General features: G+C 44.0%; 1 protein-coding gene across 4 annotated transcripts in view; it reads right to left on the bottom strand.

Moving 5' to 3' along the window:
* RORA (RAR related orphan receptor A) overlaps window positions 1-27,000 on the bottom strand; it is a 406,637-nt gene that overhangs the window by 246,185 nt on the left and 133,452 nt on the right. For 2 of the 4 annotated variants that reach the window (XM_040077548.2, XM_040077549.2), the window contains exon 1: window positions 21,778-21,929. The exons of 1 other annotated variant lie outside the window; for it this stretch is intronic. In XM_040077548.2, coding sequence (XP_039933482.1) covers window positions 21,778-21,825 — 48 coding nt within the window. In that variant the 5' untranslated portion in view covers window positions 21,826-21,929. Of the gene's footprint in view, window positions 1-3,877; window positions 3,986-4,065; window positions 4,155-21,777; window positions 21,930-27,000 lie in introns of those variants that run through there. One more of the 4 variants, XM_040077547.2, reaches the window with a different exon arrangement.

Below are 27,000 nucleotides of genomic sequence, written 5' to 3'. Positions count from 1 at the left end.
TAAATGTAAATTGTATGCAAATATATGCAATGCCATCTTTAATGCAGATGTAGCAAAAAGTATTAAGATGTGTAGGGCCTAATTAGGTCCTACATCAAAAACTACATATAAAAACTTGGCTCCAAAGTCTCAGCAAAATAAATGTGAGCTAGAAATCCCAGTGTACACTCCTAGGGAAGCAAGGGGAGTAACTCTTTCCCTGCGACTTCTGAAAGCTGAAGGAGGCAACTAACTCAAACAAACAATTTGTCTGTTTTTCCTTCAGACAAAGCATTTCATTTTTAAGCAAGATGCAGATATAATGGCATGGCTTTTTCATTCTCTTCTATCTCCTAGTATATAAAATGATTAAAGAAGGCCTTCATTTCTTATCTAGACTGTACGCGAAAATTCCTGGGCAGTATACTTCTCAGCCTAAATAATGGAAAAAAGAAACCAACAACAAAACAAAACAGAAAACCACAGCTTATTTTTTCTAAGCCAGGGGCTGCTTAGCACTGGCCCTGCCAATGGGACTTTGATTACTGAATTCATTGGAATAGAAAAGCATTCGCACACAGCAAACTCCAGAGACAATAACCAACCTCAGGGACTTGCATTATTAATACACTGAAATAAATGAGGCACTTGACAGCCACTGATCAGGTGTAGAGCACTGACTGGGATTTCCCCCACATACACATATGTTGGCTTTCCAACACTTCTGTTCCTAAAAAGAGAGGGTACTTTTTGGGGTGTGACTGGTGAATCCCATTGAGGGTAAGGACGGCACAGAGCCTGTGGACTGCCAACAGAAAGGAAACCCATCCTGCATCACATCAAAATGAAAGCCAGCGAAGACAGACGTAGTTCAAGAAAGGTACAGGTGTGTGCTGTCTCCAATTGAACAGAAGTCTACCATCAGAGACCAGAGAAAAATCTGACTGCAACCCCTTTCCTGAAAGGAAGTGAGTTTCAACTCCAGTTGCTCATGAGCAGCAATGGAAAAGTGGTAAGAGCCACTCCACCCTCCAGAGAAAAGGACATGTGACATCAGTAAATGCATATCCCCTTTTCAGGAAGGAGCTAATACCTTTCCTTTCTGCATCAGCATGTACAAACCTTGGCCAGCCACAAGGCAGAAGTTCTCCTCTGTTTTCTCCACCCTACTGTCTCCTCTTTTCTAACACATAGTTGGAATCCTCCTTTAGCTGAGCTGCTCGGAGGCATCTCCCAGCCCCACCCCACAGCTGCCCACAACTGTGCATTTTCCCAAGTCACAGAATGGGGCTGCCATAATTTGGATATTCAAGTGGATTATAAATCTGCAGAAAATTTTATGCTGCTTGCTTCGTATCTCTAGTGGCAGCCCAATTTCTTTGAGGAAAGATGCTACAAATTATGCACTGTGAAATATAAAGCTTGCTTTTCATTTTAATTTTGTTCCATTTCTATCTCTGAATTTCCTTTATAGCTATGTTTCCAGCATTATAAGAAAAAAATCCGATGCACCACGTCAGCCCAGTCCAAGCCAGACATAACATCCTGCATATGCTGCCCGGAGTATTATAAAAAATGCCTTTCATTTCTCTCCCCCAGCCATGGTTGCAAGGCCCGTTCCCCTCTGCTGCCCATGAGCCAGCAGCGCTTTCCAGCAGGCTGCACACTGGAATTCCTGAGCCCTCGCATTCCTACGGAACAAACACAGCTTACTGATCTCGGAGAAGCACGGACTCAGCAAGTGTATTCCTTCCATCTACCAAAAAAATACAGGGTGGAGGCCTGAACTGGCCACAATTCCGTTTTTTTCCAGCTTTAAAAGACACCAGCAATCCCCCTCCAAATCCTGTCTAGGCATGGCTTCAGCGGCAGAGGAGGCAGGCAGCTCCCTGCTCCGCACCATGCCACGGGATGAGAGCGCATCTGGGGAGGCTGTAATTACAAAATGCCGAGGAACGATGCTAAGGGAATAAAGGAAAGCAGAGCTGGCCAAGCCCTCGCTTCCCAGCACTGACAGAGCAAAGGAGAAGCAGAGCAGCTTCAGAGAGCACATCTTGAGGACAGTGGCACCTTCCAGCACAGGCACCACAGCCACCTGGGCTCTCTGCTGCCTTTTGTGCAGATGATTTGCCGTTCCCGCATTCTTGCCGGCACTGCAGCACTGTTCTGAGCCTCCTATTTGAATTAACCAGGCCCAGAGGATAAAACTTTCAAATTAAACACATTCCTACAGGATTTCAGGCTCATTGTGTATGCACCAAGGAAACATAACATCCTAAAAATAATACGTACACAGAAAGAAAGCACATTTTGCAGGCATATTAAAGTGGAATATGAATTATAAGCAAGCTCATGGGAGAAGACATCAGATTCCATGCAAAAAGGAGCTTTTGTAAATAACACAGCATCATTCTTTGTAAGCTATCGCAATTATCACCAGCCATTTAATTCAGCTCACCAACGTTTCTTCTCGTTGCTGAAATTGTCCATTTTCCCCCTCCTGAATTGTAAAGGCCCAGATTTTAGAGTTGAAGGTAACAGCTGTATAGATTACTAATCAAGAGCTAGAACTCAATTTATATTCATTTCAGTAGATACATATCTAAACAGCAAACACGAAATAGCATCTCACCAAGCTGCCATCATTAGAGTCTAATATTCAGAAAACATTAAAGCTTTTGTTTAAGAGTTAATTGGTGTCAATGCTCTAAGTTTGTGTGTACTGAATTGCATTGAAATCTTTACTTGTCACATTAAAAATATTCAAATAATGTACTTGTGCTCCATAGAGATTTTGAAACTGTCACTAAAGGCAACATCTGTTCAGTTTAGAATATTAAGGCAAAAACTTTAGCACTATTTTTGTGGGGTTTAGCCTTTTAGAGACAGATTCATAGGGCCCTAGTATTTCAGATTACTAAATATGACAGAATATTTAAGGGCTTTGCACATTAAGCCCAATGAAAACTTCAAAATCCCTCACTGGAATTAGTAATTTAGCCTTCAGCTAATCAGAAATGTTATTCCAGTAGAACCAAAGTCTTCCAGTTGGCCCTCAGCTTAATTTCACTGATTAAAAAACATTAATTCAAGTCAGTTGGTTTTGCTACAGTCCCCTTATACAAGCCAGCTGAAGCTGGTACAAAGAAACTACAACCTGAAAAAAACCACCAACATTTTGAACATGTGAGAAGCACTTACTCCTGTTATCTCTTACATTAACTTATGACTAGCTTTAAACTCGAGTTTGGAACTAATCAATGGGAATGGGGAGCTCTTAGTGGTTGAAGCGCTCATTGAAGAGTTAAGGCTTCTTCTCCCAGCTGTGGCAAGACAAACTCTCACTTGCCATCCCTTCAGCAAGTTAGTCAGGAGCTGAAGCTTAAGTACTTACACCAGTTGTCTAATTTTCAGAAGCATCAGTCACCTCAGGCTACACAACCAAATCTTCAGAAAATGGAAAATTCAGACCACTTTTGGTGCTTCAGCAGCTCCTCCCTACATTCTAAAGGTATCAAAATGCATCACACTGTGCCCAAGAAACCTTCTTATGCTAAGAGAAATAACAGTCATAAAGTAAAACAAATAAATGCAAAATTATAACGTCAATAAGATGAGAAATGGTGTGTAATTCCATTCCCATCAAACGTACCCTACCTTTTCCAAAGGTCATTGTTTCATCCAACCTGTGTTTGAAGGGCTTCATGAGGAGTGCCCTGCTCTGGGCCTCAGCTCTTTCAATTGTGTCAGTGTCCCTTGAGACTCAGAGCTACCTGTGCCAGGGACTTCAGGGGTGCAGCCTAAAATAAACCCAAGCTATGCAGTTCAGGCAGCAGAACGATGAGACACATTATATTACATTAAAAGTATGCTGGGGGGAGGAAAAAAACCAACCTACAAGAGAGATCTGGGCAGAAGAGGGCCTCTGAATGGTTCTTCTGGCCCCAGTGCTGGGGATTAGGATTGTTCCTTTTGCTTCTCTCATGGAATTCTGTCCAGTCTGTTGCTAAGAGACAATAACAACCAATACTTCAGAGTACTGAAACGGTCAAGGTGAGGGAAGGGTGAAGCTGGCTACTTTCTTACCTGGGGGTTTTCTCCTTGGATACCTCAGATTTTGGCCAGGGCAGGGGTGAGGGCTGGGCTCAGCTCCTCTCCCGCTCAGGTTCTCGACACTGGAGAGGAGACAGGCTGCGGTCACTGTGGGGAGAACCTGCCACCCCTGTGGAGTTCTGTCTCCTGCTGCCTTCTCCTACTGTGGGCAAAGCTCTGCTTGTGGGAGCAGCCATTGTACTGGGACCTTATTAACACCCAACCTCACTGGAAAGGACGCTCACCATCTACTTGAGTGCCCCAGGGAAAAGCCCGGGATCCCGAGCCCCTTCCCCATCCAGGGAAGCCTCTCACGGCTGCCTTCAGGAGCCTGGCCGCCCCTGCCCAGCCCCGCCGCTTCTCTGGGTTTTTTGCTACAGGGGACGCCCTGCTATAGCTGTGGAGTTTCTGAAACACATCATTTGCTCCTCAGGGATCTGCTCCTCGCAGCCATCCCAGCCGCCGCTCCGCGGTTCCTGCCGCAGCCCTGAACCTCTCTGCGGCCCGCCCGCCATTACCGTGTGAGGGAGAGGCGGCCACAGCGCCCCCTGCAGCGCGGGGGAGCCAGCGCACCTGCCCTGCCCGGCCGGGAGCCAGCAGCGCCCCTGGCGGCTGTGCCCGGAACTGCACCTGAGGGGACGGTGCCGCAGCCGGGAGCGGGCTGGGACTGGGCTCCTGCTGCTGTTAGCTGCTGCTGCAGGGTGGTTTGTTTGTCTTGTTACACACACACACTAGTATGGAACTGTTCATCCTCCTCCCATATCTCTGCGTGAAAGCCCCTTAATATCTAAGTTATAATAACTCGAGGGGAGCAGGGTCATATTTTTTCCATTCCAAAGGAGGTTCTCGCCTTCCTTGGCAGACACTTGCCTTTCAAACCAGGACACCCAGCCAATGAGCAGGAACCGACTCAGAGTGAAAGATGCAAACCCTTTACAGCGATCCAAAATTTACACTCAGCTGTATCCACTGAAGTATCACCTATGCACACTGGCCCTGTACATGTGCGAATAAAGTCTCTCTAACCACAGTTAATGATCAACATTTTTGTCTCTCTCTCAAGAATTATAACATTTTTTCCAGATGTTTAAACCTGGGTATTGGGTTGATTTGACTGGTTTTAATCCTTGGCCAGAAGAATCACTTCTGCACTGACACAAGAACTACAGAAAGAGAATTATTATCTTCCAATTATTATCTTCTAGCTGCTTCCAAATTTTTCTTTATACCAGTATCTCTTCCCTCCCCCCCCCCGAAAAAAAAAAATAGATAAAATAGGTTGTTTCAGGTATCTCACAGGTTCTCAGACTCCAAATATATCATACCCAAGACAAAACATTAATTAAGGAAGTGATTAGGGAAATATATATCCTGAATTCTAGAACTCACACTATGATATCCACAGTGCTTCCTATCTCAAAAATCATGCATAACCCTTTGAAAACTAGCAAAAATAAGAAACTAAGAAGATTCTAAAGCAAACACTATAGCAACACCCAAGAGTCAAATACAACAGCAGACACTTTTAGCTATTCTTTATCTGGAGCATGGCAACACTGAATCTGTGAATAGGCACCAGAAGCATGTAAAACAGTCTGCATCTCAAAAACCTTGGGCTGACAAGATCCTGTTCTCTCATAGAGCTCAATGCCCCTGATATCAAAGAAAAATCACTGCCTCCTATGGCACCATCTGCAAGGAGGACCAGCAGTGCCTCACTCTGCCCCCAAAGTCTGGGAAAACACAATTCCAGCAGTGCCTGGTGTTGCCTAACACGATAGCTTTTCTACCAGCAGCTGTCATTAACTGTGGGACAGGACAGGGATACAGTAGCATACACAAGACACATGGAAGGACATTTCCAAAGCCTTGCAGGTGAGTTCTAGTGACCAGCCTTTGTACACAAATAAATCCAAGCCATAGTCAACAGGAAGTGAGCCTGCAAGCAAAGCCTTGACTTAGTCCTTTTAGATCAAAGCCATGAGCACACTTCACATGCACTAAAAAAATTTCAAACCCCTGATGACAAAGATGCTCAGTGTTTGCAGACAGACCTTGCAGCCATCTGATCTGAATTACTGCTCACTGATGGACTGGAGTAGAAAGGGCACAATTGATACAAGACAGGTTCACGCAAGCCAAGTCAATCTGAGCTGCTGTGAAGGCAGCACACCCTGTCCTTACTCTAGAAACAAGGAGTAACAACAGACTGTACAACCCTAGGTCTGGCTTAGAGGCAGCCCACTGCATGGATTTGTCAGCAATACATTGTTTAAACATTGATATTCCCATCCTTATTGTGCACCACCAGCACTTTCTTTATGTTCTCACTGAAAGGGACTTGTCCGTGCGTATGTGTACATGTGTGTGCACACTTGTGTCTATGCACAATCCCAGAAGAGACGCAAGGATTTGAAGGGTGGGGCAGCAGGGAGAGTTTCAATTGCATAGTGTTACGCAACCATATTGCCAACATTTAGTTTTATTTTTAACTCAAGGATGAGGAATATCACATGCCACTTAAAACCTGTAACTTATGGAGAGCTTTAAGGACATACTAGAATACACGAACACTAAGGGCAATCAACTAAATGAGTTTGACTATATACAGATCATGGACTGGAGATTCTGGATAACAATTCAATTCCCTTTCATAAAGAAAAAAATCTTTAGTTCTGTGGTTTGAGGAAATACCTGGAGCAATAGAAAAGTTGAAAAGCTTTAATTCTGCCTGCAATTTAAGGCAGATTTTGGACCAATGTCCTGAGTCTACATCACAGCTCTGCAACCACAAAGCAGACCTTAAAAACTACCTGCTCAAGAAACATACTCTACATCTTGATAGAGAATTTATCATTATTTTCTGTCTTCCCAATCACACAAAACTATGAATGTAACATAGCCACTCTCTTCCTCAACAATGTCCTTTAGTCCTAAAATAACAGTGCTGCAGTGAAAAGGAAAAAGAAACAGAAAAGGGAAATAACAAGAACTACAAAAGAACCCAACGACTACCAACCAACAAAAATAAAAACCATACCCCAATAAATAAACCTCAAAACAAACAAACACACACAAAAAACCAAGCTAAAGCATTTCTTTGGCATTTTCACTTCCTGGCAAGAAAGATAGTCAAGTAAGCCAAAAGGAGCATCTGGATTTAAAGTCAATATTGCACCAGAACATATGAAAACACCAATGCAGAAGAGTACAATGCCTAGATTACTAGAGGAAAATTATTATTTATGGGGTACAATAGCAAGAAAAGGTTTTGTTTTTCTTTATTCTCCAGTGCTTAGTGAGTTCTGTTGGCAGCTTCTCCTCAGTCTCTCCCCGTAAGCTTGCTTGCATACTTACTGCATCTGCTTCTCATTTAATGACCATTGTTTTGGTCTGTCAGAAGAACTACGACAAGTATCCAAATCTGCAAGATTAGGCAAATATTTTGACAATGCTGTGCGTCTCATTTTCTTGGAGAGAAAGAATAAAGAGGATTTTCACTTTTCACATAACTTCACTGGAGCTCTTAATCAAAATGCTGCAGAGAATCAAATAGCAGATTGAACATACTTCTAGTGACAAAATAAAGCATGCCATTTTGTTTCCGGGAGCTTGCCAATTCCCTGCACATTGCTATCACAAGAACTCAAACACGGGACTTTAAAATATCATTCACATCACATGGCAGCTGTTTCTAAGCTGAGAAACCAACAGAGCCAGGGAGCAGCAAATGACAACTAAATGGTAATGGAGGCTATCAGGAGGCTCTGGGGGGAAGGAAAAAAAGGAAAGAAAGAAAGAAAAAGAATGCTGGTACCAATCCCAGGCTTTTATCCTGGGAGTGCTGGTTGTTCTCTCTGTTGAGGTTTTTGTTTGACTCACTGCAACAGCAAATATTCATAAAATGTAAATTCACATCCAGATGCTAGATCTCAAGTCTCATGTCAATGCTAGTATTCCAAGTAGGGCCCTGCATGTATTCTAAAGGTAAATACAACCAGCACCGACTCAAATCATTACAGACTGCAAATCAGGCCTGGATCAAGCAGAGCTACAATTTATATCTATTACTAGAGGATCTGAACTCTAGGAAGTCTATTGAGAAGCCAGCAGCAGCAGTTGCTTGGCAGTAAAGGAGAGTTCACTTAACACACTCACTGAGAAGCAGGAAAGCGAATGCTCCGAAGAGGGATGAAAACCAGGGCTACAAGTTTTACAAGGAATTGGTGTCTCACAAATTTTACATTTTGTTCACCTTTTCGAGGGCTGCTTTACTCATGTGTGCCCCCAAGGCCTAGTTCATCTGGAGCTCTGAGTTTAGGCCAGACAGAAGGCAGTCAACAAGTTAAAAATCCAAAATGGCAAATAAGGATACTCCTCTGTGCTGTTGCCTCTGACAGGCCACTTGCTGTGCTGTCAGGGAAAATAAACCACCTGGGACAAGGTGACGTAGTGGCCTCGGTAAGAAACATCCCACTAAGGACCCAAACACACGAGGAAATCTGTTAAGGCAGGAACTTGCTTTTACTCGCAGTTCAAAGAGCTCATCTGGAGAATCAAAAGCAGAGGGCTTTTTCTCACAGGATTTCAGAACCACCTCTGTTCAGCTTATAAATCCTTCTGCTCTGCTTCTGGCAGGGCAAGAATTATTTACTGTAAGGAGATGGCTTCATTTGGTACTACCCACATTTCCTGAATCAACTGACAGCTATTTTAGACATACATGAAAAAACTTTTGCTCTGAACACTTCACAGCCAGCCAAGAATATATACAAGAATACACACAACCTCCTTTTGCACTTCTTTTACACCTTTCCATCTTCGTTACAAGAGAGCTTTTAATTAAAAGAGCCAAGCTTGGCCAAACTCACCTACCCATGGAAAGCAAAAATTAAAAATTACTATAGAAAGGAAAACCCTGTATTTTCCCATTGGATGGTTAGAGTTATCTCAACAGCAATCTGGAAAACACACGCTGACCACCACAGCTGGCAGCCACAACTTTCTGTGATTCCAGAAAGTTTCTGGTGCAAGGGCTTGAGTGAGGACAAAAGTGATGCTCTCAGTCAATCACACATGACAAGCCAGTTGGTCACTGGTTCCATCAGCCACACTTCGACCACATCTCTGTGCAACAGGTCAAGAGACACTGCTTTAATATTTAGAAACAATTTCTACACCAAGTGTGTGGTATGCCAGGCTCCGAGATATTGGAATTCAGAGAACCTGGGATAAACCTGCACCAGCCTTTAACACCTATGGACAGAAATCACAGTCTTCTGACCAACTACTAGAACTTCTGAAATGGTTGATGTGTTGAGACAGTCTGTGGGAGCCAGGACTGCTAGAGCAGCTGGAAAGGGTCCAGCCCTCACTTCCCCCTTCCTTTGTGTGCACAGCAACAGCAACCTCTCAACCACAGGGAGCCCAGAGTTTCAGCTCACAGGCCGGGGTGTTTTGCTGTTGGGTTTGGGGTTTTTTTGCTTAGGGGGAGGTGTGTCTTGTTGTCTTTGTTTTTAAAGAGACAGATGTTCTTTGGGTTTGTTCGCACCTTCCTCTCTCAGTCAATGATCCTTTTGTCGCGGTGACAGGTCAAATGAGTAGATTAAGTAGTTCAGCTCCCTTTCCTACTCTTCCTTAACTTTTACTGGTATGACTGAGTCACTGCAATGCAAGACCAGAAAAGTCAGAGATTATTCAGTCTCAGATCTGGCTCCTGCTCTCTTTCACACCATGCCCTTCTGCTACCATAACACAAACTGAATGATTAAAAAAAAATAAAAATGAGGCTGACCTCTTCCAGTATAAACACTCCTTCTGTTTGGCCAGCTTCCCTGCAAAACAATTTTTTCTCTGATTTCACTGAATCTTGCATCACCATCATGCCTGTCTCATAATTGCATTTGTCTCTTATCTGTCCATCTCCATTGTTTTTCTGCACAGGATTTTAATGATTTCTTCAAAGAACACTGGCAAGCGTAACAATCTTTCCCTTCCTTTCAATTTGACACATGCCTTATGTCACCCTCTTTTCCTACCAAAGATAAAGGACACATTCAACTTTTTTTCTTCCTCCAATCATCTGTTTTCCCCATGGCAATACTTGATCACTTTATCTTTCTGGTGCCCACTATCTTTCCTTCCTGTCTACTCTATTCCTTCGTCTTCTCTTTTGACTCTGATCCAAGCCAAGCCTTCATTTTTTCCATATTAGAAATACTGACTTAACTCACTTAAGTGAGTTTTCACCTTAATGCTCACAGATTTCTATTGCCAAGAGCTTTGCCCTTGTGCATTACAAGAACCGAATTCCCTGTCACAATGACCAAGCCTGGAATCAGTGCAGACTCTGATCCACAATTTGAAATTGATATTTTGCAGTTCCTCTCCTCAACCTGTCAGTCATCTTCAGTGTAGCCAACTGTGCTACTTATCTTTCAATAACATCCCTCCTGCAGCTCCCAAGTTTGGTTTTTACTCGTGCATCTCATTTGCATTCTCTTGGAAATCTCCTATCTTTCCATGGGCTTACACAGCACTGCTCCTTTCATTCACAACATATATTTAGCCACCAGCTCTACCAATTTCTTAACACCATCTCCATCCATCCATCCTACTCTCTCTGCTTATGGCTGCATTGCCACAAATTCATCTCTCACCATCTCCCTTTCCAAGCTGTTCCATTGCCTCTTGCATAGGTCACTACAGACAAGCACCAGGCTCCTGTCTCACACTGCCAATGGTAACACAGCATCTTATTTCACTTACCCTGGATTTAGAACAGGGGCCTGGGCCTAAATCCTGTGAGTATCCACTCACGGCTTCATCAAGAAGCTGTTTCTCAATAATGAGCAAGGGTTTTTCACAAGACAGAAAGCAGAGCTCGGCAGCTCAGCTGCCTGCAGGTGTACAGGACAAGCTCAGAATTAGTTACAGGAGGAGGAAAAAGCTACAACATTTGAAAGAAACAGGGCTAAAGAAATTCTTGAAATCCATTAAAAACACTAGCATTGAGGAGACCCCCAAACCATAGTACCTTGTAAGTGAAATGTCTGCCACATCCAATCCACAATCATTTCGTCAATAGGCCACAAATTCCACTTTTTCTTCTACATCTTATCCAGCACTTTGATCTGTATCAGACAGCTTGTCTCACTGAGGATAAACAATTCACCTTCCTAGAAAGAAGCTGCTGATTTTTGCTTCCTCCATAACTGCTTTCATGATTGTGGTTACATACTCTTCCTGCTGGCTTTCAACCACAGAGGTCTTCCTCCCAGATTAAATACCAGTAATAACAGGGAGAGGGACAAAAAAGAGGAAGGATTGCCCAGATGCTTTTCAGTAAACTGACTTCAGCACTGGGGCACCTCCAGTCATCTCCACTTTCTCCTCAGGTAACTGTGTCTTTATTTTTTTTCCCTTATAGTACCTTAAAAATACACCTCAAACATTTGACATTTTTCTCTCTAGGTTTCACCTCAAATTTCACCCTTGTTTTTCTCATTTCACTTATGTTCAGGATTCTTATTTATTATGTTGAGGTTTTTTAAAAATCATATATTTATGAGTGCACTTTTTCAGAGCACATCTCTAAACACATTAGAGAGATGAATGTTATTATCTTCATGCTAAAAGCAATAAAACTCTTAACACAGATTTAAAACCATCACACAAGATGGAGCAAAACCAGCAGCTTACATATCTGTCCCTGAATTCCCTGGTTTCTAACTGATTAACGACTTGCATGCAGAAATCCCTACTGACTTACCGTTCATATACAAGTAAATAAATGTTTTTTCACAATGAATAAAGCAAACATGTTGTAAAATCATGATGTGATTTTACACTGTAACACCACTGTCAAGAGCACTCCTGGAATTTTGAACTAATTTTATAGTATGACACCAAACCACAGTGTAACAAAAACTGTGGTTTTGAGCATTCCTGTATTTTCAGGCATCTGGGTAGAGCTGACCATTTTCAGATTGTTTCTAATAAAAACAAAGCACGCTATGGATAACAGAATCTTCAAAGCTTTTGTCTGTAAAAGGGGAAAAAAAGGTGTTGGAAGCAGTTTCAAAGCATCCATTTCTCTGTACGTGTTTTTGTGACAGGAGAGTGCACAGACTTGGTCAGCCACAGGAAATTATCTGTATATCTTGGGGGCTGGGAAGGCATCAACATAGCTCAGTAAAGAATGCTAGAAATACATAATACAACTCTCGCTGCAGCTTTTCTTCCCATGCATATTCTGAAGACATTCTTCTTCTATGGCAAACTTAGAAAATTTTTCCTGAAAAAGCTTCTCTTTTCAGTGCCCTACATCTTGTTTCCTATTAAAGGGGATTTTGCCTGAGTGGTTTTAAAGAAACCCTACAAAACAGTTTCACTTTGGAAAGATTGCATAGGAGCTCCCACGTTCACCTGAAAGCACCAGCATTAAGGAAGTCTGTTCTTATTTATGTTGACATTTCCACCATCAGTATTGATCGGCTTTGTTATCTACAACACTAAATGTGCCTGGGAAGAGAGGCAGAAAAGTAGGGGACATTCAAGGTGCTTTCCTTAAGTAAAGGAGGCAGTGTGTAGAGTGTGTAGCTCACATGTGCTTTCATAGAGTTATTTTAGAATAGTTTAGCTTTAGGTTCGATTTGTCCTATGGTATGATGTGAACCTGTAGTATCCCCTGATGAAACTGTAACAGGTTCAAATTATACTATGTTTGCTCAAAACTCATTTTTATAGGGGCTGCACAGCACCAGTGAGAGATTCTGTCAGACTAAGACACAACAGTGCTATCGACAGAAAAGCAAACAAAAAAGTAAAGGTAAAATCTAAAACCTTCTTCACAGCTCTGAGCTACACCACTTGAGAAGTCCCTGGCCACTGAGCCATTGAAAACTTTTGACAAAAGTAGAATCTGGAAGTCTGTGGAGAGGTGATGGCTATGACAGTTAGTTGGTGTCCTTCCCATCTGAATCTCATTTAGCAGAACTTGAACCTCAGCAAGAACAAAGCAAGTACAGCCCAATTCCACACAGGTATCAACACTGAATTTATCAAGATGCTTGTGTGAGCAAATCCGCATCCCAAGTGAGAACAATTCCTGGCACCACCCATGCAAGTGTTTCACTCTAAGGACTCCTCATAGATAATTTTTGCTTTGTGCTACACAGAAATTTTTAATGCAAAAAGCAGGAGCAGATGGTGTACCTAAACCTGACCTCTCCACTGCAAGAAGGAAAAGAAGAAATCTTGCCCTCAGTGTTGTCCTCACCTCCTCCATGCTGCTCCAGAGAAGGAGAGGAAGTCTGGCTGGGCTTGGTGTTGCCTGTCGTCTTTACATCACATTCACTGCCAAGAAGAAACCAGCATTTCTAAAGCAAACACTTCTCTTTCCAGCAGGATTAATGCTAAGAGGGTTTGACTTTAGGCTGCCTAGTAAGATCCAGAAAATATATTCTCCATTTTTAACTTCCCCCTTTCTAAGTCTGTTCTCTTTTCAAGAACTTTCTGGAGCAAGAGTCAGGGGTTGGAACTCCTTCAATTTTTTAACAAGCATGGAAGAAAAAAAAAAAATGACCTGGAGATTTCATCTGTGTTTTCCCACTGACCTGTGGCATTTTTTTGGCCATGCTGCTTTGTGTATCAAAGCCAAAGGGAAAACAAAGCAAAGCAATGTAAGGCATAGAGCAGTACAGATCAGCACAGTTTGGGGCACACACTTACCAGCACACACAGAAATACATATTTGGGAGTACCAGCAGGCCAGAAGCGATAAGGAAAACGGACAGATCACATTTTCAAAATATATTAAAAAACCCACAAAACAACAACAACAAAAAATAGCATTAAAAAAACCCAAAACAAAGACCAACATGGACAAAGGACATGCACAGGGAAGAGCTATGCTTTCCACTAGGAATGCTCTTATTTTCACACAATGATGCGAGAAGAGTTACTTTTCTTCCTGCAAAAATCTCCAGTGCATCAAATCCACAGAGCCAAACCTGCTCGTGGTTATTCTGCTCAAGAGGAAGGAACTGCTCATCTGCACAGCTTCAGAATTTCTCTAGTCCCAGGCTGTGGGCGACTCTGACGTCAGTCCCAGTGTGAGCCATAAAAATCCCCTTCAACAACCAACACTCTCCTGTGTGGGAAGCCTACAGCGTTATTTTAAGCAAGGACCCAAGATTACCCTGGTGCTTTCTCGCAATATTTATCACAGAGCCAGGGATGGGACTGAACCCAGAGGAAATGCAAGTGTGTCCATCTCAAACACCTCCACGTGATCTCCACATGGAGAACAGTCCATTCAAAGGGGCCGCAAACATCAAGCTCCCCTCACCCCCACAATCTGCTCTAGGGTCACCACTCTTGTCCACTGTCTTGATAGAAATGTTTCTGCTGTAACAAAGAAATCTTATCTTCACAGTGAAAATAAATGTGGCATTTGTGCAATATTCTGACAATGGGGAGCCCTTGGGGGGGGTGGGGAATCTTAATTTCTTATTATAGGCAAGGTATCTTCAGTCCTCTATATATTTAATTCACAGCCCTGGCATCTATTTTACCCAGACTGCTCTGATTTTCTTGAAGTATTTTGATGTGAGACCCTGGAAGAGACTTATTTTGCTTTTGCTAGGCAGCCAGAATGGGTTTCAAGCTACATTAACAGCAGTAACAATAATGCCACCACAGTCTCTCACAGCATCTTCCGTTGCAAATTAAGTTGAAGCCATGCTTTCTTTTCAAATAGCAGATTTTTTTTAAAAAAAATACCTGTCACTGCATTTGAAAACACTTAATTGAGGAAGTTAAGTATGAATACGACCCATACACAATGATACAACCCATACCTATGATTTAAAAGAAAACTATTGCCCACTTAAGTTCTAAATCATACCTCCTTCTTGTAAACTGAGACCCACATTTTATTCTTAGAAACATCCCCACCACTTCACTTAAAATCAGTGCTGAGAAATCAGTGTGTCTGTGAACTCATGTTGGTTTGGAGAAGTGAATTGAAATATCACAATGCAATGAGTTTGCTTTAAAAATAGACACTCATCAGTTGCTGAGGATTTTCTGAGTCTTCCAGACTAAAGACATTCTAATATAAAAAAGGATAAACAAAACAAAACAAACAAACCAAACAAAAAAAACCCATTGCAGAGTAAACTTAACTGAAATCCATTTACCTCTCTCGTACAGTGCAGCCTACACTTCAATTTCTACCAAAGGAGAAACAAATACAGAAACCATCATATACCTTTTAAAGGTTCCCCAACTAGTTTCATAAATAAAAACCAAGAGAAGTCCCAGCTCAACAATATGCTTAACCGGTACTGAATTTTAAACATAAACCTTATAGCACTATCCTTCATTTCACTATCGAAAACACTTAAACTCGTGCTTAAAACATAAGCACCTACTATAAAGCGCTTTATTTAAACTTGCATTATATACTGGTATAAACTCCAAAAGGCTGAAACGGACTTTCACAAGAGGCAGATTAAGGTAAACCGAGATTTCAAGAAGCTTTGGAAACATCATTTCGTTTTGTTTTTTTCCGCCGAGTAAGCGAAAGCTCGCTGTTGGCGCTGGCAGTGCCCGGCGGGAGCAGCGCGGGGCTCGGGGATGCGGCGAGCGCAGGCAGCCGTCGATGAGGTGCGAGGCAGGAGCCGCGCTCGGCGCCGGCGGAGCGCAGGCAGCGGGCCCTGCACCAGGGTGGCTGTGCCACCTAGTGATGCTTGTCATGTACTGTCGCGGCCCGGCCGCTCCCGGCGCCCCCGCGGCCGCTCGGGGCACTCTCCGCCCGGCGCAAAGGGAAGGGAGCAGGCGGCAGCCCCTCGCCTCCGCTCCGGAGCCGCCAACAGCCCTCGGGCTTCCCAGCCACGGCAACGTCCCGGCAGAGGCACGGGACAGCCTCGGGCAAGGAGCGACCGCACCGACATCCCCAGGGCGGGATCGTCACATACTCAGAACGCGGCTATTATCCCAACAACTATTTACGACTCGGTTTCCTCTTCTTACACGCTGAAGAGCTTGTCTTTTACACAAGAGCTAACTACTTGATTTAAATTAAAAAAATTATGAAAGCCTTCAAGTTGCAGGACAGTGCCCATCACACGCAGCATCTTCGCTAAGAAAACCTCTGCAGGCTCAGTAGTGCTTTTTGTCCTGAGATCCTAAATGAGCCTACAAGTAAACGTAGAGCAGTAACCCTAGCAGGAACGCACACGAAAAAAACTAACACACTAAATCTGACAAAATCCCTAACTGCTCGTCTAAACTGCACACTGCTCTGGCTGTGCTAAGAGCACAGCAGCTCTTTAACACATGATGCTCCATGCCAACACCACAGAAACCCAGGCACTGCCCAAGCCCTGCTGCTCCTTAGCTCAAGCAAGAGGTGAAAGCTTCTAGGAAAGGAGACTAAGGTCACAGAAATCCAAAGAAATGAAGCTAGTGTTCACTTAAAATCCAATTAACTAAAAGTGAAGTATTCCAGTGGTATCACACTTGGTAGCCAGGCCATTGTCCGCACAGGCTGCCTACCTGCTTCCCAAATAGCAACCAGAAATCATTGGTTCCCAGCTTCTCCCGGCAGCATGGGAGCTCCCCTATGCAAACATTGACACACCACCCCGACAAACATCTGGCAAAATGACAGATACGATGATCTTCCTCTGACACAAAGGTATCGGCAAAAGAAAAACCAACAGAGCAAGAACAAAATCTCGTTCTACACATCAGGCACCTCTTGCTTTGCAGCTGCCCAGGAGTGCCCTTGGTGTGCTGTGCCCACCCCCCGTGCCTGCCTGCGGCCCCAGCAGCTCGCTGCTCTCTCCCAGGGGCTCTGGCACACGCCGCCCTTCTGTTTGCACAGCTATAAGCGAAGTTGATGTTGGTACAATTAGCGTTAAGACGCTGATAACAAACAGCCATTACATGTACATATGCTACAATAAAAGTGACAGGCTGGACCGTAACCTTTTAGCATTAGAACTTGCCAGAGTTTACGACCGACCGTCAGCCAAACAGTAAAACGGCAGCGAGTTGTTGTGATACACATTTTAATACATCCTTAAAAAACCTACATCCTGCCATTAGAAGTGACAAGAAGAGGATTTTTTAAATGGCCTCATTATCACTTAGTGTACACAGAAACTTACAGTTTGAACAGTGAAATGAACTCCTTTGTTGAATTACTTCAAACTCTTGACTAGGTGGATTTAAAATAGCACTGGTGTGTATGCCCAGCACCTCTACCTCTTTATTGGCTGCTAAACGAAGACAAAACCCGGCAGCTGAATAGAGCAGTTAGCCCTTATTCCAGGGCTATCAATAGACTGCAATTGATTAAAAGGGGGAAGAGAGACATCCTGTAACACACTAAATTTAGCCACAGTAACCCACAGACATTTCTTTGAAATGCCAAGGGGCTTGGGAAGCTGAGCTCCACATCAGGTATCCCTGAGACTCTCGGGTCTCTAAGGCACTGCAGCAAGCGGAACTTCGGAGCCTAAGCCGCTCTGCTATTTACAGATTTGCTCCTTTACATCCCTTCCACCTCACCTCAGTAGCAATCCAATTTTTAATTTCAGTTCTGCCTCAATTATAGCCCTTCTTGAAGTTGACCATGACTTCCTAATTGTTTTTTCTGCTCTCAGCTTTCACACACCAATTAGATACGAAATGCTCTCCAGCTGCACCTTCGGTTCACACACAATTAGGGGATGCACAGAAAAGCAGGGCTGCCTGGTGACAGAGACATTTCCTGTGTTAAAACGGTAGGAAATGTGACACATCCTTAAGAGCACAGCTTGACAAAGCACGTAATCCCAGCCTCTCCTACACGACAAATGTGAGGACACCGGAGCGAGTTACCTGACTTCTTACTGCTCACTTGCAAGAATTATTTGTGGGGGGAAGAGGAGGTGGAGAGCATCGAGCTCAGTAACCAATTAAATTACTTATCTGAGTTCTGCTAAAGAGAAGGAGAGGTGGAGAAAGGTCCCCTCCTTTTCTCAGTGCCCTCAGTAAGTCTAGAGGTTTCACTGTACTAAGAGAAAACAGAAAATATAATTACTTTTTAAAAATGGGGTTTTTTTAAAAAAAAAAAACCCAAGCAGTTTAAAACATAGCTTCTATCTCCTATTCCTTCAGCATGTGTCCACTCAGAAGTCTTTCAAATGCACTATTTGTGGTATGATTGATAAAGAAGCATTTTTCTCAAGACTGAAGAACCTTTTAGAAAAACAGATTTCTTACTCAAAATAATGTTTGAAAACCACTACATTTAGCTTTCTCCAGTCACACTTACTGCATGCACAAATAAATTCAAGTCCCCCTACAAAGGTACAGCATTGCCTCAAGACACAGGTCTCAAAGGGAAGGAGAACAACCAAGAGTAAAACTTGGTTCAAAAGCATTTCACTCAGGTATTTGTAACTACTCTACAGCTCATTCCAGAAATCAGAATGGATATTCAGGATTATTCAAGACCTCCAAAAGATCTGTGTTTCTCTCCCTTCACAAGACTGAACACGAATCAAATCAGGGTCTCAAGTAGGTAAGGGTATTGCTGGTAGATGTAGTGCTGTTTGAAGCATCCACAGCAATCCCTGCTCTCCTTTCTCCCCAGGGAGTGGAGGGCAAAGCCTCCCTGCAGGAGGGGTCGTGCTCCCTCAAGCACCCAAGGCACACACGGTGATCAAGTGCTTGTAGCTGCAGCAGGAACTCTACACCAGCCCCTTCTCTCATCCCTCTGAAACCATTCTAGGTGCATCCTTGAAAAGCCACTGACTTTAATGGCATAAAATTCAACAAGACTTGAAATTAACCTTTTAGTGAATCTTTCACATTCAATGTGAAATAACAGAGCAAGTTGTGATGTGACATTTTTGTAGGTGAAAACATCAAAGGCAGCCCTGCCACAGACTGATCTACCTTTGAACACCCAAGGGTATCTGAGACTGCCAAGTCTCTGTAGACTAGACAGAGAGAAAGAAAAAAGGAAGGGAAAGAGATCTAAGATATTCCACTATTTAAGGTGAAGTCATTTTAACTAGGATTTAATTCAATCTTTTACACTTTGTTACTGCTGGTGGTTTTTTAATACACAGTCAAAAGAGAAGATCAGGATAAAAGGAAAAGAATATTATTTCTGACTGTCAGGCCATAATAAGGCATAAATACATGAAAATTTAACTGGCATCACTTATTCTTTCCTTCCTCTTCAGCATTCTTGCCCTTAGGAATTTCTTTCTATTGGGGTTATGCAATAAACTAATCCCCCCAAAAAAAACCCAACCAAAAAAAAAACAAAAAGGGAAAAAGAAAAGAGCAGTTATCAGCCTTTCAAAGGGCTGCAGAAAAGGCAAATACCTGTCCAATAACCCAACTGAATGAATGGACACTGACTACTCTTGCCCTTTCTCCCAGGTACACGCATTAAATGCTATCCTGGTGTTGACTGGGGGTTTGCTGGAGTCAAGTCCCTTTTGAAAGTACTCCCAGTGAGATCCCCTCCCGACCCTCTTGCGCTCTGGCATCAAGAAATGCCAGCCCAGTTTCTGGCTCACAGCTCCCCCTCCCTAAGGGGGCTCCTCTGGCACACCCAGCCGTGCCAAGCCCCTGACTCAGAGAGCTGTGCCCAGTGAACCCATGAAAAATCCAACTTGTTATCAAAATGGTGCACTGCTGGATCCTACGGGGTTACAAAGCACAGTGAGTGATAGAAGAACAGCCTTTATTTGTAGGGTTCTCCTTCAGAGTGAAAATACCAAATGTGAGATGTTATTAATCAAACCACACAGCCCAGTCCACCCTGTACGAGCCGCTGTGTGTTAGGTGCTAGAGCTGGGGTTTGGCTCTGTGCTTTAGAGCAAGGCTTTTCTGCTCCAGCTGCAGCAGAATCCAGGTCAGCCAGCTCAGAGGGACCCTGGCCTGCTCCAGAGCTACAGCACAGCCAATCTCAGGCCACCTGCATCACCCTTCAGCAATAAAGCCATGAAGAAAACCGTACTTTGACACAGAAAGAGGCTAAATTTGCCAGGCACAGCACCCGGCTGGGAAGTCAGCACCCATTTCTGCTCAAAAGTCAAGGGCTTTATTTAAGGAAATGTGCTATGGCAAAAGGCTAGACTAGGGGGAAGGAGGGGAGAAGGCCGAAATCACAGCCAAAACAGGTTGAAGAGAAGCTCTGAGTATCCACAGGAGACTGTACAGGTAAGTGGAAACAAGGAAAAGTGACACCCCACTTCTAAAGTTGAAATTGTTGTATCAAGTTTATTAAACCATGCACTCTGTGAGAAGCAGCACACACTCCAAGGAATTTATGGCAGAGTGGTGAACAGCTAAACCACGAGCAGCCCCAAATGTTGCTGGGGTTTGAGTCACAGACTCTGACTTTCTGAGCACTGCAGATCTGCACAACAAAACCAGAGTCCACATTTCTCACACTCGACCCAGGACACACAGCCTGACAGAGGGGTCTTCAGAGAGAAAAGATGAGGATGTAACACACGAAAAAGCTCCACACAAACATCCAAACTCAGCCTCCCAGAGACAGTGGAACTTGTGTCTGACATATACTAATGACATTTTGATAGCTAAGGCTATTAGAGAGCATACCACAAAGTAGAGGGAGAAGAGAATAAAGAGAAACTTGCTACTGCCTTCAAACGAATAACAGCTTCTTCCTAAAGAATAATCCCAGCTCAGCTGTGCCTGAACTTCTTCACAATGTTTTACACAGCCTGTGAGGAGCCTCGACCAGGAGGAAATCTCTCACCTCCTTCCAGAGCAATGTGAAATGAAGTGAACCACTTGAAAAAAGTCACAAATTCTTAAATGGCCTCTTTCCTGAATCAGCTTGAATCTATTTGAACTTATCTTCAAAAAGATCCTGAGATCTCACATAATGGGGAAAATTATATACGTGATACAATTTCTCATGGCTCTTTCACAGTCACTAAGAGACAGTGGAAGAAAGACAACTTGGAAGCGAGCTGAGATACAAAGCCATAGATGAAGTTGCTAATTCTCACCCAGCTTCCTCCTACACATTGTGGTATCTTGACCTTGATTTCATCTCTATCAATGATAACTTCAATGCAGCAAAGATTTTTCTGATGATCTTTTTTTCTTTTCTCAGAGTCTGTGATGCCACAGTAGAGGTAGGATATGGTTTCATGCATTAAAAAGATGAACAGTTAAGTTTAAGATCAAAACTGTCACTTTTTATCCCACTTGAACACAGAACTGTGACATTCTAAAAAAATTTTTACTTGAAATGCTCATTGATGTACCAGTGAAGCTCTCAAAATCATCTTAATAGCATGAGCCAGGTGTTGACTAGGTGGATTGAAGGAAAATCAGCAAACTCCCAGCAGCAGAGCACAGATTCCTGTTTTGACCAGACCTCCTGAATCACACACTGGATCACCAGCCAAGGTTCCTACCAACTGCATTAGTTCTTCTTTTTATTGCACAACGACTGGAATTGCAACTTACTCTTATCTGCTCCTCTAAACTGCCTTTTCAGCTTTCCTCTTTGGAGGAAGAGTTACTATTAGAAAAAAAAAAAAGGCAAACTCCCCAAAACATAGCGAATGCAGGACTTTATGACTCAAGCCACATTTCCAATGAGTCACAAATTTAGTATCACAACGCATGACAATGGCAACAACTTACCAGCACAGGATGATAAGATCGAGGATGGAATTTTCCTTTGTGTCCCATTATCTCTTCTCATCACACTCTGAGGAAGGACTGTTAAGTTTTTATGTGGCTGAATTGCTAAATTCTAAGAGAAAGGAGAACAGAAGGCTGGCGTGGCCCAGAGCTGAGTGTCTGAGGGCTCCCCCGCCTTGGGCAGGGCCTCACTTCACCTGAGGCCCCAGGTGAGGCTGCTCAGGGCCATGGCTGCAATCAGGGCCCCAGCTGAGCCCAACGAGCATCAGCTGGAGACAAACACCAGGGACCCACTCCGGAGCAGATCTTCAACAGAAACCTCTGCTACATGACACTCCACGTGCGCAAGTTGCCACTGCACTCGTTCCAGAAAGCAGAAGAGACTAAAAGAAGGCTTATGAAAGCATAAACCAGTTTCCTTGATACATATCAAGTCTCTTTCTAACTTATTTTTAAATAAAGAAAAAAAAAAGTTTTAAGGGAAAAGAAAATAAAAAACCAACAAAAAGCATAATGGGCTGTGAGGGGGCAGACAGAAATGAAGGCTCCTCTGATGCATTCAGGTACCAGGAAATGTGACTGTGCAATTAGACAGTGCTGTACTGTCAAGCACCGCTCCTGCAATCCTAAAAGCCTGATGTCTGCAGACACACAAACGAATGCACACTAGCAAAATATTTTATTGATGCCTTCTACCCCATTACTTCAGTGACAGTCCCCAGGGCTGCTGCTCAGAGCCAGACTGCCACAACAGCACACAGGAAAACACAGGCCGAGCAAAACATTTTACAGGCCCCAGTCCTAGGAATGCAAATTGTGGGCAGGCACTGATGGAGGGTGTCACTGCTCTTCCAGCAATTTAACAGAAGGCACAGTAGCCAGGGGAATGACTCCTTCTGCCCACAGATTAAAACTCTGGCCCCTCTGGTGCTGGGGGGAAGTTCTGGCTCTGCCTACATTTCTGAAGTAACTGGTGATTTGGAATTACCAAAGGCTAGCTTGGAAATGGACTGGCTAACAGAAACTTTTTCAGAAATCTTTCCCATTTCTGAAAACTGTGCTATTGGAGGAGCTTGTCGAGGGCATGTGTGCTCCAATGACCACATAATTTAGTGGGAAGAGAGGGACAAAGCAATAGAAATGGATAGTGCAGGGATATTCCACTGCAGAAAGAGAAGGAATTTTCACATTTATAGTAAGTACACTCAGAGTAGGTTCTACTGATTAACCTGCTTCTTCTATTCCAGGCCAGAGATTGCAACACACAATACTGGAATAATTCATTTAACTTTTTGGTTTTCACAGCCAGAGACCCTAACCTGACAAAGCAAAACAGCTCATAACACACTGTGGCCTAAGATACATTTCCTTCTACAAGTGTGTCTCAAGATACAAAAAAATGACTGGTAACTAGTAGCATGTTTAGATTCTGATATGATAACAATAAACCATTCCTAAAAAAGGGAAGTTACCAAATGTTCAAATTTCTGAGCAGGACACTCCTGCACTCTGTTCCCTCCTGCTCATGCACTGCACTCCCACACCACATCCATGGCCAGCGACTTGAGCAGAGGCAGCATCAGGCAGTGCTGCTGCTGCTGCAGCACATGCAGATCTGCAAATCCACAGCCCAATTCCTTCCTTCCTACTGGTGCAAAATTCCCACTGGGAGACAAGAGACACTGAGAAAACCCAAGCTTGTGACAGCTCCAAGTTTGTATGAATCCAGCCACACAACACCACAGACAGGCTTTCCACACCATCCTGGCTGTGTGCATTCCCTCCATCTTTCCAAGAACCTGGTCCCTTTGGTGGTTCAACAGAACAAAAGAGAACTAGGGACACAAAGAAAGATTTGTCAAAGATTGTACAACAGAAAACCTCTACGGGTTGTTTGAAGAATGATGAAAAGAACATTAGAGTGAATAGCATCCATGTCCTCGACGTGTTTCATGTCTGCTCAGTTTAAAGGAAAGGTGTAATTTTGTTGCTGAATTGATGTGAGCATTAGCCTTCACTTTTCTCTCCTCAATTCTGTGTGGACATTCCTGAACTAAGAACAAGCTGTGGGCTGGTACAGCAGAGAAAGACAAAATCCCAATTTACCTGAAATATCAGTTTGATTAAATGCAAGATCCAGTCTACCACCGGGATATACCTCAAGTCACACACACAAGTAGCAAGTGCATTTAAATGTTTGCTTTAAGTGCATCTGCTGTCTGCCTTTAGCTTTAGGTCTTCAACAATAAAGCAGAAGAGAGAATGCTACAGTTCCTTCGAGAGAGTCCAGGGTTTCTCACAGATTCAAGAAATTATAAAATGAAAAATCATGATGGTTTTGAACTAGTCAACAAGAGGATTTTAATGCTGGTTTGAACTGCTAGTCAGAATGCTAAATCTCTGGGACAAAGACAGAAAAAGCTAGAAAACTCTAAAAAGCTCTATCCTGCCATATAAATGGGGTCTCTGAGGCTTGCTTAGATCTAGGTACTGAATTTATGCCTTCCAAGTCTCCCTCCCCAGAAAAAATACAAAAAACTCTCAGTGTCCACTGTCAGCATGAAGTAGAATGGGATATTCTTACTGAATACCTTAGTAGTAAAAAATACAAAACAGGAATTAATGACATCAGGACTTTCTCTGAAAACTGCACTGTGCAAATCTGACTTTTTCTCGGTGTAACAATTCCAAGAGAGGTACTCACAGAGGTGCCATTTTCCTACCACGTTTTCAGTATACATTTTCCATTTTCTAAACAGGCCCTATGTAGCAAGCGAAGACACTCCTCTGTAGGTAAAGCATTAGCAATAGCACAGGATCAGCCATTCCACTGCAGGCGACTTTAATACAAGCGAGATGATTTACAAGGCTCAACGCACGTGGGTGCTTCCTGCCATTTCAAAAAGTTAGCAAAGCTGACTGCTGTCTGAAAACAGCAGATTTGTTGCAGAATTTTTCACACATCAGTTTTAATTTAGAATAGTCTGCCATCGCAGGAGCCATGCAGACAAGAGGGAGCATACATCCTTCAAAAGCCAACTGCTTAATGGGGAAATAATCCCAAACAGCAAATTGCCCCCGCTGGAGTCACCAGTAGGCACCCAGGCACCAGCCGGTCTCCAGCAGGGATTGGGGCCAAAGGCTTCCAGAACAAAGCCAGACCACCCCAGCAGAGGCCTGGGCCATCTTTGTGCAGTGTGTGTAGGTGTCTGAGCACACAGATTTCCAAGGGCCTGGCCATTCTGTAGTCTCTGCTGCCAAGTGTCCTGAAAGTCAGTTAGCACAAAAAATACCACGGAAAACCAACCTGCCTGCTCTTGCATTGCATCTCTTTCTTCTGTATTGATTCTGTACAAATCAAGAACAGGCACTGATTCCATATTAAAAACCCCAGATGCAGGTGGCATGGCATATTCAGGGCTTACCTATACTGATCATACAACAGGGCAAAAAAAAGTGGAGAAGAGAAAAAGAATTAAAAGAAGTATAAATGGCATAGGTAATTTATGAGCCCCTCCCTCCTGGGGAGTCATTTCTCCTGTCATTAAGGTCCGGGTGCACAGCACACAGGTGCCATCAGCCTGAGCAAAGCCAGGCTGTCAGTGGGGCAGAGCAGCAGTGGAGCAGGGTCTGCAGCACATCTCCATGCACCTCCCACTCTGCCTCTGCCTTTGGTTACCTGCACTCCTTGTTATCTTTTCTAAAAGAATGGGTGGGCTTGGCACAAGTGTAAATGTATTCTCAAACTTCTAAAATTATCTCTACTAATTTCCTGACAAAAGGGTACCTTCAAGCAACATCTAAATGTGCTTCTTAAGAGTTAATGTCTGCATTACAAATTAGGCTCAAAGGGATAAAAATGGATACAACAAACACCTAAAATAATACATTTTGGAAGAATTCTAGGAAGAAACAAAACCAAAGCAGAGATAAATGACAGAAACTACAATCCCAAATTTGTTTTACAAAGTCACAATAAGAAAGGGTGACACGGGAGAGGGAAAAGGCTGGTGCATCCAGGGAGAGAAGAAGGGGTGAGTGGAAACAGCTGGAATTGTTCAGCTGTGTCAACATTCGGCTGTTTCACAGATTGACTAGCAAAGTGTCATCTGAAACCAATTACATTCCCAAAACCCCACGGACCCAGTTCATAACATTGATTAATCCACATTGCGAAAACATCCCCAAGCAAAACTAGAACAGCTGTCAGCCCTCGGAGCTCAGAAATAGCATTTGATTAAAAAAAAAAATAACAACCAAAAAACCCCCAGAACAAACTACCATGCGCACTCTTTAATACCATCTTTGTGATTTACAGATCACATACCTGCTTCTACCACTTAACAGCAAAAACATCTCCCCACTGCTTTTCCTGCACTGCCGTGGCTGCTGAGAGAGCAAGAGGCCCAGGCCATTGCTGACCCGCAGACAAAGCACCAGCCTCAGAACTCACTCAATGCTGAAGATGCCTCTACCTCTCCTCTGCAGAGCCTGGGGAACCACAGTTTACACCTCCTGGAGGATGGAAACTCTCTGTCCCCACTGCAGGTGCCCTGCAATGATCCTTTTCAGGCAGACTCGTTCTGCAGAAGGCACCAAGGCTGCCAGCAGTGCCCGATGTGGGTGAGGATCAGCTGCTCCACTCACGCCGCCGGGCCGGGGTCAGCTCCCACCCCTCCCACCATTCCAGAGCTCCTCCTGCTCACTCCCAGCTCCAGGAAGGTCTGTGTGGGATGAGGGGCTGCACTGCTGCCCTCTCCATGGGCCCACGGTCCCGTGCAGCGGCAGCTCCTGGCCAAAGCCCACCCTGTCCCTCTGAGCAGCACCCAGGGCAGGACACGGCTGCACTCCCCTTCCCTCCCAGCTCCTGGCTGGCCATGGACACCGCTGACCTGTCCCCATTCCCATTCCCCCTCCCAGCTCCTGGCTGGCCACGGACACCACTGACCTGTCCCCATTCCCCCTCCCAGCTCCTGACTGGCCACGGACACCACTGACCTGTCCCCATTCCCATTCCCCCTCACAGCTCCTGGCTGGCCACGGACACCGCTGACCTGTCCCCATTCCCATTCCCCCTCCCAGCTCCTGGCTGGCCACGGACACCGCTGACCTGTCCCCATTCCTCCCAGCTCCCGGCTGGCCACGGACACCACTGACCTGTCCCCATTCCCATTCCCCCTCCCAGCTCCTGGCTGGCCACGGACACCACTGACCTGTCCCCAT

The sequence above is a fragment of the Hirundo rustica genome, chromosome 13 (assembly GCF_015227805.2).
Source record: "Hirundo rustica isolate bHirRus1 chromosome 13, bHirRus1.pri.v3, whole genome shotgun sequence".
NCBI classification, from domain to species: Eukaryota; Metazoa; Chordata; class Aves; order Passeriformes; family Hirundinidae; genus Hirundo; species Hirundo rustica.
The sequence above is the reverse complement of the archived record's forward strand: the minus strand, read 5'-3'. Positions and strand labels throughout refer to the sequence as shown.